The 15,519-nt window shown below is 43.7% G+C and overlaps 1 protein-coding gene across 1 annotated transcript; it reads left to right on the forward strand.

Moving 5' to 3' along the window:
- Positions 1-1,274: 1,274 nt before the first annotated feature.
- Positions 1,275-15,170, forward strand: LOC311363423 (heparan sulfate glucosamine 3-O-sulfotransferase 6-like; the record flags this gene model as incomplete). The annotated part of the gene is made up of 2 exons (XM_084483370.1): positions 1,275-1,831; positions 14,552-15,170. The coding sequence occupies 2 exons, from the start codon at positions 1,275-1,277 to the stop codon at positions 15,168-15,170; spliced, it is 1,176 nt and encodes a 391-aa protein (XP_084339496.1).
- Between the last annotated feature and the right edge of the window lie 349 nt (positions 15,171-15,519).

Genomic DNA, 15,519 nt, shown 5'->3' on the forward strand with positions numbered 1-15,519 from the left:
ATCCAGAGGTCCCTCCCCCACCAATATAGCACCCTAAGGTGACACCCCCCCCCCCCCCGATAAGTGTTTGAGACCAGACCCTGTATGATCGCTCTATACTTTAGACAGATTGTCAGCCTGGGCTCTTCAACTGTAGTCATCTACAGGGAACCCTCAAGATCATGTCAGTGTGTCCGTACTGTGCATCCCAACCAACAGCACATTCAGGAAAACTCTAAATGTGAAAATGTGAAGTGTGAAGTGCATGAGTGCACTGGAATTGGTGATCACCAGTACCGGTGCGCTCAGAGTTTTCTGTCATGTGTTGTCAGGCATGTTGATCCACCTCCACCTCCCACTGAATGGCGACCCATTTTGGATCCTTTGCCCATGGTTGGAGACACGCTGGTCTGGAAAGAGGACAGAGACTACCACAGTTTTCGGCTGTACAGTAGGAGAGTCCCAGGGTGCATGTAGAGTACAACTGGTTCAAATGGACCTCCTAGGGGCCCTCCGTCCCATTCACAGGTCTGTCCAAGCTTCTCTATCACCAGGGGGAGGGGGGGGAGGTTCAAAGGGACAAACGACGAGGGCTTGTGCTTGGTGGATCGGTTTACGTTTTACCGAATATGATGAACTTGGGCGGGGGTCAGTTAGGATGGTTTAAAGGCTTGGGGGCAGTTGAGGTTGATCTGGCGATTTGTTGAAATCCCTTTGAAATGATTTGTTCAAACAAAGGAAGAGATGCCCAGGTCGATGAAAGTAAATAAATTAATAAAGTTGTTGAAAATGTATTATTGTAAATGTAAAAACTTTGTTGTGTCTGTGTAATTGGCTTACTGGTCTTATAGGTTGAGAAGGAGCAAGTGAGGAGACTTATTGGGAGACGAAAAAGGGTGGGGGTGGGGCGTAAAGGGAGAGGTAGGACAGCAGAAATGTTCAATGAGGCTACGAGCTTACTCACGCACTGCAGAGGAGGTAACTGAATGGCTGGCTGGTAATTAACGTCCAAAAGTAGATGACTATCCTTTTCCCTCCACTGAAAAGACATCAACTGCACGTCTGAATGCCTTGCTCGAATGATAATTACAAATTAAAAGAAAACTATTATGAAGATATTTTCTGTCAATTGTTTGGGTTTACTTTTCACCAACCAAGTGCATTTTAATCTTTAGTCATATGCAACAGGTATTTGTTTTGGTTTCGACTTGAATGGACTGTTCCTGAGTTAATGTCCGAAAGAAGAAGTATGGTGTCAACGTTTTGCCTCTTGTTGCTGACCAGGAGATCAACTCATGGGATGTAGCGGATGCAGAGTCAGGTTCAACTTGGGCAAAGCAGTGTTGCCCAAAGTGTCCGTGTTCTTTACCATGCTCCTCGTCTTCACATACTTATTTTACTGCCTTTCCGGTCTTTGTGATTCAGTGCCAAGAACTTTATACAGCCATCAATCGCCAGACGGGGACTATGACGATAAAAGCCGCGGACTTGACAACCCGCGATCCCAAGCGCTTCTTCGCTCGCACCTTGCGGAAGAGCTGGAGTCCCGGTGGAACGGCACGGGGAGTGCGCTCGGCGACGCGGAACAGCGCGGGGCAGTAGAGGCACCTGGCCAACAACTACCCAGTCCCAGACAGATTTATGACGGGACCACAGAGGACGGGGGTAACGGCATCCCTGTGTCGAATACATTCGGGACCAAGAAAATCCCCCAAGCGATCATAATCGGCGTCAAGAAAGGTGGAACGCGCGCGCTGCTTGAGTTTCTCCGCATCCACCCGGACGTGAGAGCGGTGGGGGCAGAGCCGCACTTCTTCGACCGCTTTTATGACAAGGGTCTTGAGTGGTACAGGTATGGAGAAATTATATTCCCTTATTGTTTAAGATGTGTTACTTTTGTGATGCTTAATCTCATACAGAGCACGTGGACTTTACCTTTAGGCCTATATAGCCTATTTCTTTTGGAATGTCAAAAATAACCCGTAGCGATTCCATTATGTAGGCCTACGTGAAAAGCAGGCACACACATTGTTTATTTTTATGAAATTGAAAATAGTTATATATTAAAAATGTGTGCAATATTCTGTTGTGATTTAGAGGCACTCAATAGGCTATTTATCTTAATGAATCGCCAAGATAAACATTAAGGACATTAAGGAAAAATTAAAGACTGATTAGTTAACCACATGTAAGAAATATATATAGCTTACATATATACATATCCCTGGTCGCCAAACTTAACCAAAATTGTCTTGATAGCTAGCCTTAGCATTTGACTCAAAAAAAGCTCACTCTTTGGGTCATTGTGGCTGTGAAACGTATAATTGAAAACTATAGGCAGATGAGTCCTCCAGCTTAATCCAGGGTAGTCAACATAGGTAATTAAATGATATACTTTGATGTGACCAATATGTTAAATTTGGCCAAATAAAACAATCACCTAAATATTGAATCGATTAAAGATTTAGCTAACATCTAATTATTGTTTCTATATGACCCAGTAGCAGTTCCCACTCTGAGATTGGTGTGAACACTTTGTTTCCTCTCGAAACGATTCTTCCCAGATCACATAAATAGGCCAGTACAGGCCATGTACAGGCAGGAGACTGAGTAAACAATACACACATGTCATATTATGGAATAAATGTGGTACAAATGTTTGAATGTGATTCCTTAATACAGTCAATCATTTATTATCCATGCTGCCATGGACAGCCTAAAGCCAAAGTCAATGGGCCTTAAAGGACAATTCCGGTATTTAGAATCGCCCCAGCCTGCTTCAGAATGGCTGGCTATGGGCATTCACAAACGAAACCTGTCCTTCAAACAACCCTAAACGTTTGTTTTTATCGTAGCGAAATACAGTTTCTGTCATGTTTTAAGGGGGCTGTTTACGTTTGGTTGTAGTCTTTTCGCTCGGTTCTAGCCCTACTGTTGAGAAGGAGAACCAAGGGTTGTTTTAAGGACAGGTTTGTTAATGCCTGTAGCCAGCCATTCTGAAGCAGGCAGGGGCGATTTGAAATGAGCCAAATACCCGAGACAGGACCAATAGTCAAAATTTCGGTGTCAACCACTCTATTTCATCCTAGACAAACCAGAAAGGGGGCTGAATGTTCAAAATACCGGAATTGTCCTTTAAGATTTCAATCTTCTATTGTCCACTAGTGGTCCGGCTGTATTCTTTAGTTTGGCAATCCTAACTTATAGCATTTTAGTTAGATATTTACTTTGACTACATACATAAGCATTAGTATTTTAGCAAAAAATATATACATCCCATGTTTACTGAAAATATGCTGTGTTTTGTACATGCTAACCCCCAAAAGAAATCCCGAAATATTAAACTGCTTAATTGACAACAATCTTCATATTTCTTTTGTCAGGGGTTTTAGGACCCAGAGGGGTAGAGCTGAGTAGGAGTATTTCCTAAAGGTTGAAGGCTAAAGAGGTGACATGACAGTCCCTGGGGAGAGTCACTCACCTGTAGAGAACTGCTGATGTTTCCTGTCAATAGCCATCATAGTCTCACACTGCCTGGCTGATATATTCAGACAGCCACAGCCAGTAAGCCAATAGCTTACTGTATGATGCAGATAAAGTTGATCTAGGGGTCTCCGGGGAACACTAGATCATCCTGACATTCATTCAAAAAAGCGTTTATACCCTTCAAAGATCAAATGCTTTATTGACTTTGGCCGCGTGTCTTTGATTTGTGGGTCTATACACAGACGAGAGAGAGCTGAGGAACCAGATGTGGGAAGCAAATCCCTTTGGTGTGGGCTTTAAAGGACTCGCTGTAACTTCAATGTTTTGTAAATGCATTGTACTATGCTCCAATCAAGGGACAATACAACTACACATTGAGACTTGTTTGAGGTTATAAAAAATGTGGATATGTGCGTTATATTTTCATCTCCATATCGAGGAGATATATAAGATGATGATGATTCGGGTCAACCTGGCTGTCAAAGGCTATGATTTAGGGGGGCAGCCGTAGCAAGACGGGCCGGAACGGAGGTGGTTGTGATCATCTCCAGATGGCCTACAAGCTTTTGAACGAGTCCCAGCAGGGCTCTCGCAGCGGTGTCAGATTAGTCTTGTGGACCTGTGGTCTCCAGCTCCACATAGAGACTGTGGCCTTCAGAAGTCCACGGAGGGTAGAGGAATGAGACACATTTCATGGCGGATAACACTTTTAATGCCATTTTCCTACTCCTCAGTCCCCTGAGTGGCATTTCAATGAAAAAGTTGCATTAAAACAGCCCGCCAGCGCATTTAACACAGATCATGTACTCTGCCCAGCAACAGAATTCTTCTGACTTTTTTTCTTGAGAAGAACCATCAGGGGAACATGGCCACAAGCACACAGTGTCAGTATGATCGTTTTGAACTCCAGCGCACTTCTATGTATGTCATTTTGTCCCTCAGGCTTCACAGTGACTATCAGAAACAGACCTGTGTTGTTGTTGCACTCGCTGTGATTCAGATCCACGCCTTCATACATACGATACCTGTTGACTCATACGACGCCTCAATGCAGGTGTCAGTCGCGTCTATCTTTGACACGCCTGACCGTGAAGGTGAAACTGAGCAGACAGAAGCACACAGGCGGCGTCAGCGTCAGGATTAACAAGACAACACGTGAGGGCAACATGATCTTCTTTTCATGGCTTCCTGGTTGAGATCATTGAAAGCGGATTCTGTCCTCGGAATCTGTAGAGGCTAATGTCACCACCAATGTCAGAGAGTTTATTTTATAATAGAAGAGAGAGAATATCTTAGCATTAATGTGCAGCAAGCCACGAGAGTGGTGAATGACAGGGAAAATCCATGCAGAACCATGATCTGGACGCTTCACCTCAGAGTTGGACTGTAGGGTCGCTCCATGAGAGGGAAGAGAAGTGATGCCTTGATGCTGACTGACTATGGAGCCTTGGTTAGCTGACTGTCACATCTCTGTACACATATTCTTAGACACGTCATGCATGCAATTATCATGTGTATGACAAAAACAAAAGGTTTCTTGGGCCCCTGTTTGTATTCTATTTTCTATTTAGTAATTTAGCAGATGTTTTTATCCAAAGCGACTAACAGGGACTATAGAAGATTTCTCTTACCCTCTTTCTCTCTCAATCTCTCTCTTCTCTTTCTCCCTCCTTTTCTCGCTCTTTCCTCACTATCTACCCCCCCTTACTCTTTCTCCCTCATCCTCTCTTTCTATCTCTTTTAATGAGTCGGGCATCTTGCATTATAGATGCCTACAGGTGGACTGTCTTCATTGGGGTGGAACCCAGAGCCATACCCTTCCCTGCCTAGACTATTTTTTGACAATTTCTTTCTATCTGTCTTAAATGTTTCCCGCGCTTCTCTCTTCTATGTTTGCAATTCATCCTTCGCCTCCTCCTTCTATCACTTTCTATCTATGTAGTCCTCGTTGGGATCATGGGAACAAAATATGGCCCCATTAGTTCAAGTGGAAAACCGCAAACATGGCACGAGGACCCAAGAAACAATTATGTGAAATTCCGAGTTGTCTGATGGCTTCGAGGAAATGTTGCAGTAACAGCTTGCATATGTGAAAGAAGAACCACCACAGAAGAAGAAGAAGAAGAAGAAGACGATGAAGAAGAAGAAGAAGAAGAAGAAGAAGAAGAAGAAGAAGAAGAAGAAGAAGAAGAAGAAGAAGAAGAAGAAGAAGAAAATGTGGGCCCTTGCTTTACATGCTGCACTTACTTCTAATTGCTATGGTTTCATCTTACATGAAAAGGCCCCAAGTAAATAGCTTGGTGTTTGTTAGGTGTTATTTTTTTACAACATGAAGCTGGGTCATGTTACAATGATAAGATGTTCTATTACCAGTATTATAACAGAAATGTGAATGCTATGGTATGTCACACTAAGCTTTACTTTATAGCATTGCATGGTGCATTGTGATCCGCACAAAGAAAATAAAGGAATTACTATCCGAGGAAATACTCTGGGAGGCCATTCGTCGATATTATGACCGTTTATGGATTGCCTGACCTATACTCATGACACAGAAGGTCTTCTCCAATAGGATTGCGATTAACACAGCACACCTCCTCTCAGTGGCAGGGGGAAATGTCAGCAGCACTGAAGAATGGATTGGACTTCATAAAGGATATGGATTTATGTAAATAAGAAAATGAATGTGATGACAAGGGGAAAAACATGTTTTTCTTTCTGTTCTCTTCAAGCTTTTCTTTGACAATGCAATGTTTTCTGTAGTAGATTGTATAATATTGGATGATATGAGACTCGTGTTCTATTGCTGTTCAGGTTAATCTAAGTGTATGCAGACAGAGGATTTTCCGTGCACCTCTTTCAGCACAGTGGCTTTAAATGATGTGTAGGTTCAACTGCGCCCGATTGGTCAGCAGGAAGTGGGTTTCTATAGTGTACAGTGTTGAGTTTAACAGTTTTAATGGTGATCTGTATGGTTTAGAGGCTAGTGTTGAATTTTGGCTGTGGTTTGAAAAGGGCCTAATCTCATATACCCACATGTGGTCCATTTTCCTTTTTTGGGGGAAGAATTTTTATATAAGTCATTTCAGCTCGGTGTCAAAGCTAACAATAAACAACGTGAGAAGAAATAAACTCTCTTGAGACATTTCACACGCATACTATTCTCACATGGTTGCACTGGCACGATATCCGAGGAAATACTATGCATAGGGAAAAAACAATACTCTTATATATTGGGGACATTTTCCCCAAGGAAATTTAAAGCCAATTAGTTTGACATGCAAATACACAACTACTTTTTCTGTCCGGTCATTCGATATTTGACATAGAGCTTGAGTGATGCAAGTCGTCTATTTCTTATCTTGATATGCTCAGGTACAGATTATTTCCAATAGTAACATTCAGTAGGAGCCAGTATTACTTAAGGGATGTTTTTGACACAGAATATTACTCTTCTCTTTCATTCTTTCTTTCATTCTTTCTTTCTCTTTCACATCCACCCCTATCTTTGGCTTTGTTGCCAATTCACTCTCTCTCTCTGTCTCTCACTATCTCTCTCTTTCTCTGTGAATCACACATGTTCATGTTTTATTGGCACTTTCCATGCAGAGCAGAGAGCTGAGGGGCGCAGAGGGAAAGAAAATCTCACTACCGAAGCCATCTTAGCTACCGAGTTAGCAACTGTTAAACCAAGGTTTATACAAACCCACGACAGGCTCTTCTGTAGCTAATAAGTGCATGGCTATTGCCAGACCAAGCTCAATCGTAGATTGCATGTTGGTCTGGGACGGCTGCTGTAATTTTCTTCAGCACAAGAGGCGTGATCAACGGGCCTAGTTCTACTGACTCTGTATGCAATTGGCTGCTTGCCGTCACTTCCCTGTCGTCATTGTGTTAAACCAGCCAATAGTGCGCCAGGGGGAGAAGCCAGCTTGGTGATTGGCTCCCGCAAAAATGTATCGGAAGCAGAAAGAAATATATTGCTCTTCTCCAGACCCTTCTGCAGGGCGAATTGAAATCGCCGGCAGAATGGGCTGTCTAGCTAATAAGATAATATCGATGACAAATGCTTTCTTGTGCCCATTGTAACACCATGACTGTCGAGCGGCAAGGTCATGGTGAACTTAAATATCCACAACTTTCTGGTAGAAAGATCTGCACACCAAATTGTGTTACATTTAGCAGACAGTTGCTTCATAGCTGCTTCTACCTGTGTGCAAAATAGAGGGCAAACTTACTTACTCTCTCTCTCTCTCTCTCTCTCTCTCTCTCAGTCAGTACGTTTACATGCACAGCTTAAGCCGATTAAAGCCATAGTTTGACTGTGCTCCGCAATTTGACAACTGCAATTGTCTGGTTATACATGGCGGTGAGTAAATCGATTCATTGGCTGAAGCATGTCATACCTGGTATGATAGGTGGCGCTGTACCCATTTCAACTGGTGGTAATAGAGCCATCGGCTGACCTCTTTACGTCACCAGCAACAACAAACTCAGGCGGCATTCGAGAAAGAAACATGTTTTTCTAAATGTGTGTCATCAATAAGGTTGTAAAGTAGTAACTTCGGACACATCTGTCAAAACAAATGGTTTTTTCTCCTGACGTTTCTCCCGATGCTCCATTGTTCCGACCACTCGGTCGTATGCGTCCAGCCGGAGGAGTCCAGCCGGAGGAGTCCAGCTGGAGGAGCTGGCTCTGCCAGAGGAGGAGTACGCATACGACCGAGAGGTCGGAACAATGGAGCGTCAAACAAATGATATGGACCCGAAGTGAACTGACAGCTGTCTACTGAAAACATCTTTCTCTAATGCCGCCTGAGTTTGTTGTTGCTGGTGACGTAAAGAGGTCAGCCGGTGGCTCTATTACCACCAGTTTAAATGGGTACAGCGCCACCTATTGTACTAGGTATGACATGCTTCGGCCAATGAATCAATTTACTCACCGCCATGTATAACCGGACAATTGCAGTTGTCCAATTGCGGAGCATAGTCGAACTATGGCTTTAATCGGATTAAGCTGTGCATGTAAACGTACTGTCTGTCTCTTAATCATGTCTCTTATAGGGACACTTCACCCATTTGTATTAAGCTTTGTATCATTAGAAACCCAGTCATATTTTTGAATGGTCGTGCATCATTCCATTGCAGATCTGTATCTACCTCTAACACTTCCTGCTTTAAATGACGCAAAATTACAATTTTTGCATCATTTAAAGCAGGAAGTGTAAGAGGGGGAAGGGGGGCTCTAAAAAACTACAAGCACTAGTTCCTCATTTTCAAACGCGCTAGGGGGTGGGACCATGGACCTATAAAGAAAAGGACAGCGGATTAAAACATGGTGCCAATTCATTCCTATGAAAATTGCTCATTGGCGCAGGGCAACATCAAGGATAGAATTTCTTCCGCATCATGGGAGCTTAGCCACGCCCTAGTACATGATGCGGAGTGTTTCATTACATTCTGGATGTAGAAATATTTTTGTTCTCTAGCATTGTAAGCGAGAGGTCTGAGCGAGCACAATCACATTGTTTACCGACAATGGAAGTATAAGTTACTAACCCCCCGATGATTCTCTATATGTGATATAGGTACACACTGTTCAAATAAAAAGAGATAGAACTTTATTGATCTGGAAACTTCATAAATATGCAAGAATGCTCCATATAACAGATAACACCAAGAACATAGTAAATATAAGTAGGCCTAGAAAAAATACAGTTCACTGTTATTGCTTAAGAAACAGATTCCTTCCAACTAACTGTTTACGAAAAATGCAATCAATAATTTATATAAAAATAAATGGTTACATATCGACCAGCAACGAAGTTGGAGTAGCCTACTCACATAATGAATTGTAATACACCAATATTGTTAAGTGTCATATACCATAATGCCCCCGTTCTTTGTCTTTGGATCTTTTGAATAAATGGATCAATAAATGGCGAATCGCAATGACCGCAAGCAGAGGAACGTCAGAGTTATTGAGTGCATGCGTCCAACAGCTGAACCAGTCTACAAATCCATCTGAGACTTTAAGTGATAAAAAGTCACCACATTGCCTAAAAACCATCAACGTCATTCATGTTAAGTAAAAGGAAAAACCTCGGACACGAGAAGTTAACGGAGCTGTGCACTGAGCCATCTCGGAGGCCCGGCCGAAACAACATTTGTTTCACTACGACTCCTTTCAGCTGCCCACCCCTCCTTCTCTGGCTAATAAAACGCTTGAGGTGGTGTTTTGAAAAGAGAAAACTTACATTTTAATAGTAAATGGTCTAAAGATAATTATGAGCCTTTGATTGATATCCAGAGAAAAATTGCGGAGACACATTCCTGTTCCCCACTTGTATTGGAGTAAACAGCGATATCTACTTCTGGGCCCCATGAACCAAAAAACTGCAATACCAGGCTTGGCCACTGAGCACTGGTGGATTGCGGAAGTAGGCACTGCTCCTGGGGGCCTGGGTGGGACCCACTGATGCTACAGACCTATTACAGATCAGTGCCAGTGGGTGGGACTTAGGGGTGTATGGTCAAAAGGTGTATAGAGAGTACACCGGTGTGAATTTGCGCTACGGTATGGATTTTGACAACACATTCTCACTCTGAGTTCGTCTTCATTCGACACGGGGGTTTGTAATCTCTCCACGGTGATATCTGAAGCCCAGGGAAAGCGCGCCCGCAAATCTTTTTTTCATAGGATGGTAGGGTCAAGTACCGCCTTTTAGGGTTAGGGTAGTAGTGGTTAGGGTGAGGGTTAGGGTAGTAGTGGTTAGGGTTACGGTAGTAGTGGTTAGGGTTAGGGTAGTAGTGGTTAGGGTGAGGGTTAGGGTAGTAGTGGTTAGGGTTAGGGTAGTAGTGGTTAGGGTTAGGGTTAGGGTAGTAGTGGTTAGGGTTAGGGTAGTAGTGGTTAGGGTTAGGGTAGTAGTGGTTAGGGTGAGGGTTAGGGTAGTAGTGGTTAGGGTTAGGGTAGTAGTGGTTAGGGTGAGGGTTAGGGTAGTAGTGGTTAGGGTTAGGGTAAGGGTTACGCACTTATCACTGTTCGCCGTGGAGGGATTACATTGTATGAGTTGAAAACCCCCTGCGTCGAATGAAGATACACAAGGACACCCTTTGCGTCAGCAGTTAACGGCAAAAGCCCCAGACCAAGCATCGATTTTTGACGAACTCAAAGTGAGACTGCGTTGATTTGCGTTGACCGGTAGATCACACAAGCGCTAAAGAAGCAATGATGTAGATATTCTAGATAGAGATATTCTAGAACACTCCGGGAGCTCTGGGAGATCTGGAGCTCTATATCTAAATAATATAATAAAATGTATAAACATCTATAATATAATATATAATATCACGGCCAAAAGCTGTGTGCGCCTAGATAATATTATGAATAAACGACTGGACTGCAGGGAGTGAATGCTGATTGGCATTGTGGGAGTTGTCGTCTTCAATCCCCAAGCGCCAAAAAGTCACTGTCTGCCTTTTCTTGGTCAAGAAGGTACCAAATTAAAAGCCACTCAATGTGTTTCCTAGATGGGTTAGGACATCGTTTCATCTAGTTTTTTCAAGTCAGTCCAGGGTACCCTTTAAAACGGCAATGCAGAAAGCCAGACACTTAAGGAGGGCAGGAAATCTCCTGGCCACATCCTTCTTGTCTTCTTGGGGGGGGGGAGGGGGTTTAGTAGTTAGTCTTCTAATCCAGCCTGCCATGTACGTATCAGTGGTATAATCAGTGCTGTATCACTTCAGGGAGCTAAGGACCACATCCTCCGAACAGCAGGGCCTTCACACAGCCCAGTAAATTGAAAACATGCCTCCACCCAGTTGCACCACTGCATATAGTTCACATGCCAGGGGACCGGTTGTTGTTGTTGTTTGTGTGTTGTTACGCTATTATTATTGGGTATTCCCTAATTATGATTTGCACCATGTTAGCAATCTGGGAGGGTTTTAAAAATGATGTTGTTATTTTCAGTTGCCCTTGATAAAAGATTATATGAGAGTAAATAAATAAATTGCAATTCGTTGGATAATTTAACTTAAATTGAACAGCTGTATAACAACTGTATAACTATTCGAACATAATTACTATAACCAATAACAAGTATATCTAATATATATATAAATAAGTCTGAATAATTATTCTTTAAAATGACAATGGTGAATCTCCATTGATAACATTGTTCAATACTTAGATTGATCATCCAAATGATTGCATTATAAAATAAAGTTTATAAACGTTAATGAAAATAGTGTTCAAAGGAGTGTGAATTCCCTCCCGAGAGGGAATGGAGGCACCACACACCATTAACTATTCATAAGAATGAAGAGACAGTCAATTATCCAAGTGCCAAACTTCACTTAGTGAAGGACACACGCTCCTGAAGGAGAATATAGAGGACAGGAGGCCCATCACAGTTAGGTACTATCATTCATCTATGTTATCTCCCTATCTCTCCATCTCTTTTTGTATCTCTTTGTCTGTCTTTCTCTCTCTCTCTCTCTCTCTCTCTCTCTCTCTCTCTCTCTCTCTCTCTCTCTCTCTCTCTCTCTCTCTCTCTCTCATATAGCTCTGTCCCTCTTTCCGTCTTTCACAGACACTCCTGCCTGCACATGAATACTCATTGCACACACGTACACATATGCATGCACACACACAAACACACCACACACACACACACACACACACACACACACACACACACAAAAACACACACCTCACACACACACACGCACACACACACACACACACACACACACACACACACACACACACACACACACACACACAAACGTGATCAGAATATTCAACATGCCGAGACAGACATATTGATTAGGTTGAGGCGAACTGGGGACGGGACGTTTGCAGTCGTTGAATAACAATCAATGAATGCTCTTTTATGATGGAGATCAATGAATGGATGGCCTACTTGAAACTTTAAGTAAAGGAAGAAACCTGAAACTTTCCTTCACTCATCGTTGACACTTTATGCTTGTTTTTCTCATGATTACAGGGAGGAAGATTGTTCAAAGTTGTAACAGCACTACCAGCAATATCTCTCCCCCTCTATTTACCTTACTACTCTACTGTCTACAGTGCAGGGTTGTAGTCATGAGAGAGCCAGTGCTTAGGATGCGGAAAGCTTTGAACTACAATGAACTGGTGCTTAGCTTCAGGCTATTATAGGGTGAGGGTTGTTTCTCCCACACACTAAAGCTCTCTGGGCTACAGTACGCAGGATTAAAAGAATTAGCCAAAAGATGTGCTGCTGTACTCCGGGTTTGAAGATTCATTTGATCTCTGAGCTCAGGGTTCAATGCGATTCTTAAGGCATTTTTCTCTCTGATCATTCCTAAACACAGTACACACGTGTGTGTACATGCAGACACATGAACACACACACACACACACACACACACACACACACACACACACACACACACACACATACACACACACACACAGTGCATGTTATTTTAATGCACCTCTATCCTTTGGCATCAGCTTCCTTTGTTTTATTTTTATCCCAAGGCTCATCCTACTCATGTGTGCTATTTTACCACGTTGTTGGCATGGAAACAAAAAGAACGAACTAACAAAGTTTTTATCCAACTGACTTCTCAAAACAATCATCAAAGTCCATTGAGTGAACAATGAGAAGAAAAAGTAAATAACTGGCAGGATGACATAATTTCAAAGTGGTGTCTGGTCGAGATATAGCTATGGTCTGTATTTATGAATGATATGCTTGTCTTGCACGGCCGCAACATGACAGGCACCCTCGTTGTTCCAAACCCTTTGAAGAAGGCTCCTTTCATTAACATGCTGGATTCCACGCCGGCTTTTAAAAGGCACAAACAAAACACACGATGCAACACGACCCTACTTGTTGATCTAATGGTACAGCTAGAGATTGCTGTGGTCCCCCGCCCCCTCCAACCCATTTCCAGGCATATTTGTTGTAAGATATGGTCGATAAACACGCCACCGGGACGGATTATTGTCCTGCCCGTGGAGAGAGTGAGCGTTCCCATTGTCATCCCCTTTTTTTTCGTCCAAGCAATGTGTGTGGAGTTTACATTCAGTGTGTGAGTGATAGACTGCTAGCGTCCGTGAATGTCAGGATGAGACATCGGAGCTGCTGCTCGGTTAACTCGTAACCAACAAGGTACGCACACAGCTCCCAAGGAGGGCCTGGCTCCTGCCAGAATCCTGCAAGGAAATCTGAGGAAGACGGAGCAATGGCCCACACACAGAAAGAAAATAAAAGCGCTCACCTGAATTTTTCTTTTTTTTTCTCAATGTTTTTCAACATCTGATATAGAACAGGTGCACACTACATAAACACACAACAACATGTTGTGTGTTCGGTTATGTTTCCCATGATATAATTACATGGGAATACAGCATATTACTATAGAACAAAAGGCTCCTTTATTATCCATAGTATAATTCAATGCTTTTTTACTGAATAACCAAAAAGCAAACCACTCTGCAGCACGCTGCAATCTGATCTGCTCTTTATTCAACAGTGTTACTACAAAGCAACGATTGACATTTCCCATTGGCTAGTTAAGTATATCAAGCAGCCATCTGTGTCTGGCCTGATCTAGATAGATCCAAGATGGAGCCCATAGGAGGAATGTTTTGGCCCTGAAGGGAAGACCTCTGGCAGAGAGGGAGGGAGTCTTAGGGGAAATTGCTGTTAAGTGGTTCTTGTGGCTTTGAGGCTTGGAATCATCAGGAGCTGTATTGAGTGGAAGGCCCTTTTCTATTCACAACCATTTACAGTGAGGCCGGGATGGGCTGACTGGAGCAGGTCTGTCAGCCTGTGTGTGTATGTGTGTGTGTGTAAACATGATGAGTGCAGATTTATCACATATTGGTTGTTTTAATGGACAACATACAGTACACACTTAAATATGTTTATGTCATCGGTGGATGTAATTTTCAGCCTACTGCTGTAATCTTTAAGTTACCAGCCTAGAAGTTCAAGCTTATCAAACAAAGGACAATTAGCGACAGGGTTTGCTGGGACATTCAGACGATGGCCAACGTTTTGTGTGTATTCCCTCTCATCTCTTCCAGGAGCTTGATGCCCCGAACCCTGGACGGCCAGATCACCATGGAGAAGACCCCCAGCTACTTTGTGACCAAGGAGGCGCCGGCCCGCGTCTGCAACATGAACTGTGACACCAAGCTCATCGTGGTGGTCCGGGACCCTGTGACCCGCGCCATATCCGACTACACCCAGACCCTGTCCAAGAACCCAGGCCTTCCCAGCTTCCAGAGCCTGGCCCTGAAGAATGCCACCACGGGCCTGATCGACACCACCTGGAGCGCCGTGCGCATCGGCCTCTACGCCAGGCACCTTGAGAACTGGCTGCAGCATTTCCCCTTGTCCCACCTCCTGTTTGTCAGCGGCGAGCGTCTGGTGTCCGACCCGGCGGGGGAGATGGGACGCGTACAGGACTTCCTGGGGCTGAAGAGGGTGGTGTCGGACAAGCACTTCTACTTCAACCAGACCAAGGGCTTCCCGTGCCTGAAAAAGCCAGAGGGGAGCAGCAGACCACGGTGTCTGGGGAAGTCCAAGGGCAGGCCCCATCCCCAGATCCCCTCAGAGGTCCTGCAGAGACTCAGGGACTTCTACCGGCCCTTCAACCACAAGTTCTACCAGATGAGTGGACAGGACTTTGGCTGGGAGTAAGGGGAGCTTTTAGGACATAATCCCGAAGGCTTAGTGTGTCTGTATGGCGGGGGCAGATTCACTGTTCCTCCCGACCGGGGGCTTTAACCATTTGAACTGGACTCATATTTACAGAGACTTGCCTGGCTGTATTAAGTCCATACACAGCATACATAGCGTGTGACTCAGTACTGAAGATACTTAAACTTGATGTCCAGCAGAGGGACAATATGCACAAGTTACCTTGGATGCATCCAGATACTCTTGGATGGACAGTAACAGTGACTCAAGTAAAGTTGTGTTTATTTATATTTAGCACATGCTTGCTGTCCAAAAGAGGACAGCAATCAAAAGGAACGAAATAGGAGAA

The sequence above is a fragment of the Micromesistius poutassou genome, assembly GCF_964030765.1.
Source record: "Micromesistius poutassou genome assembly, chromosome: 1".
In the NCBI taxonomy this organism is placed as follows: Eukaryota; Metazoa; Chordata; class Actinopteri; order Gadiformes; family Gadidae; genus Micromesistius; species Micromesistius poutassou.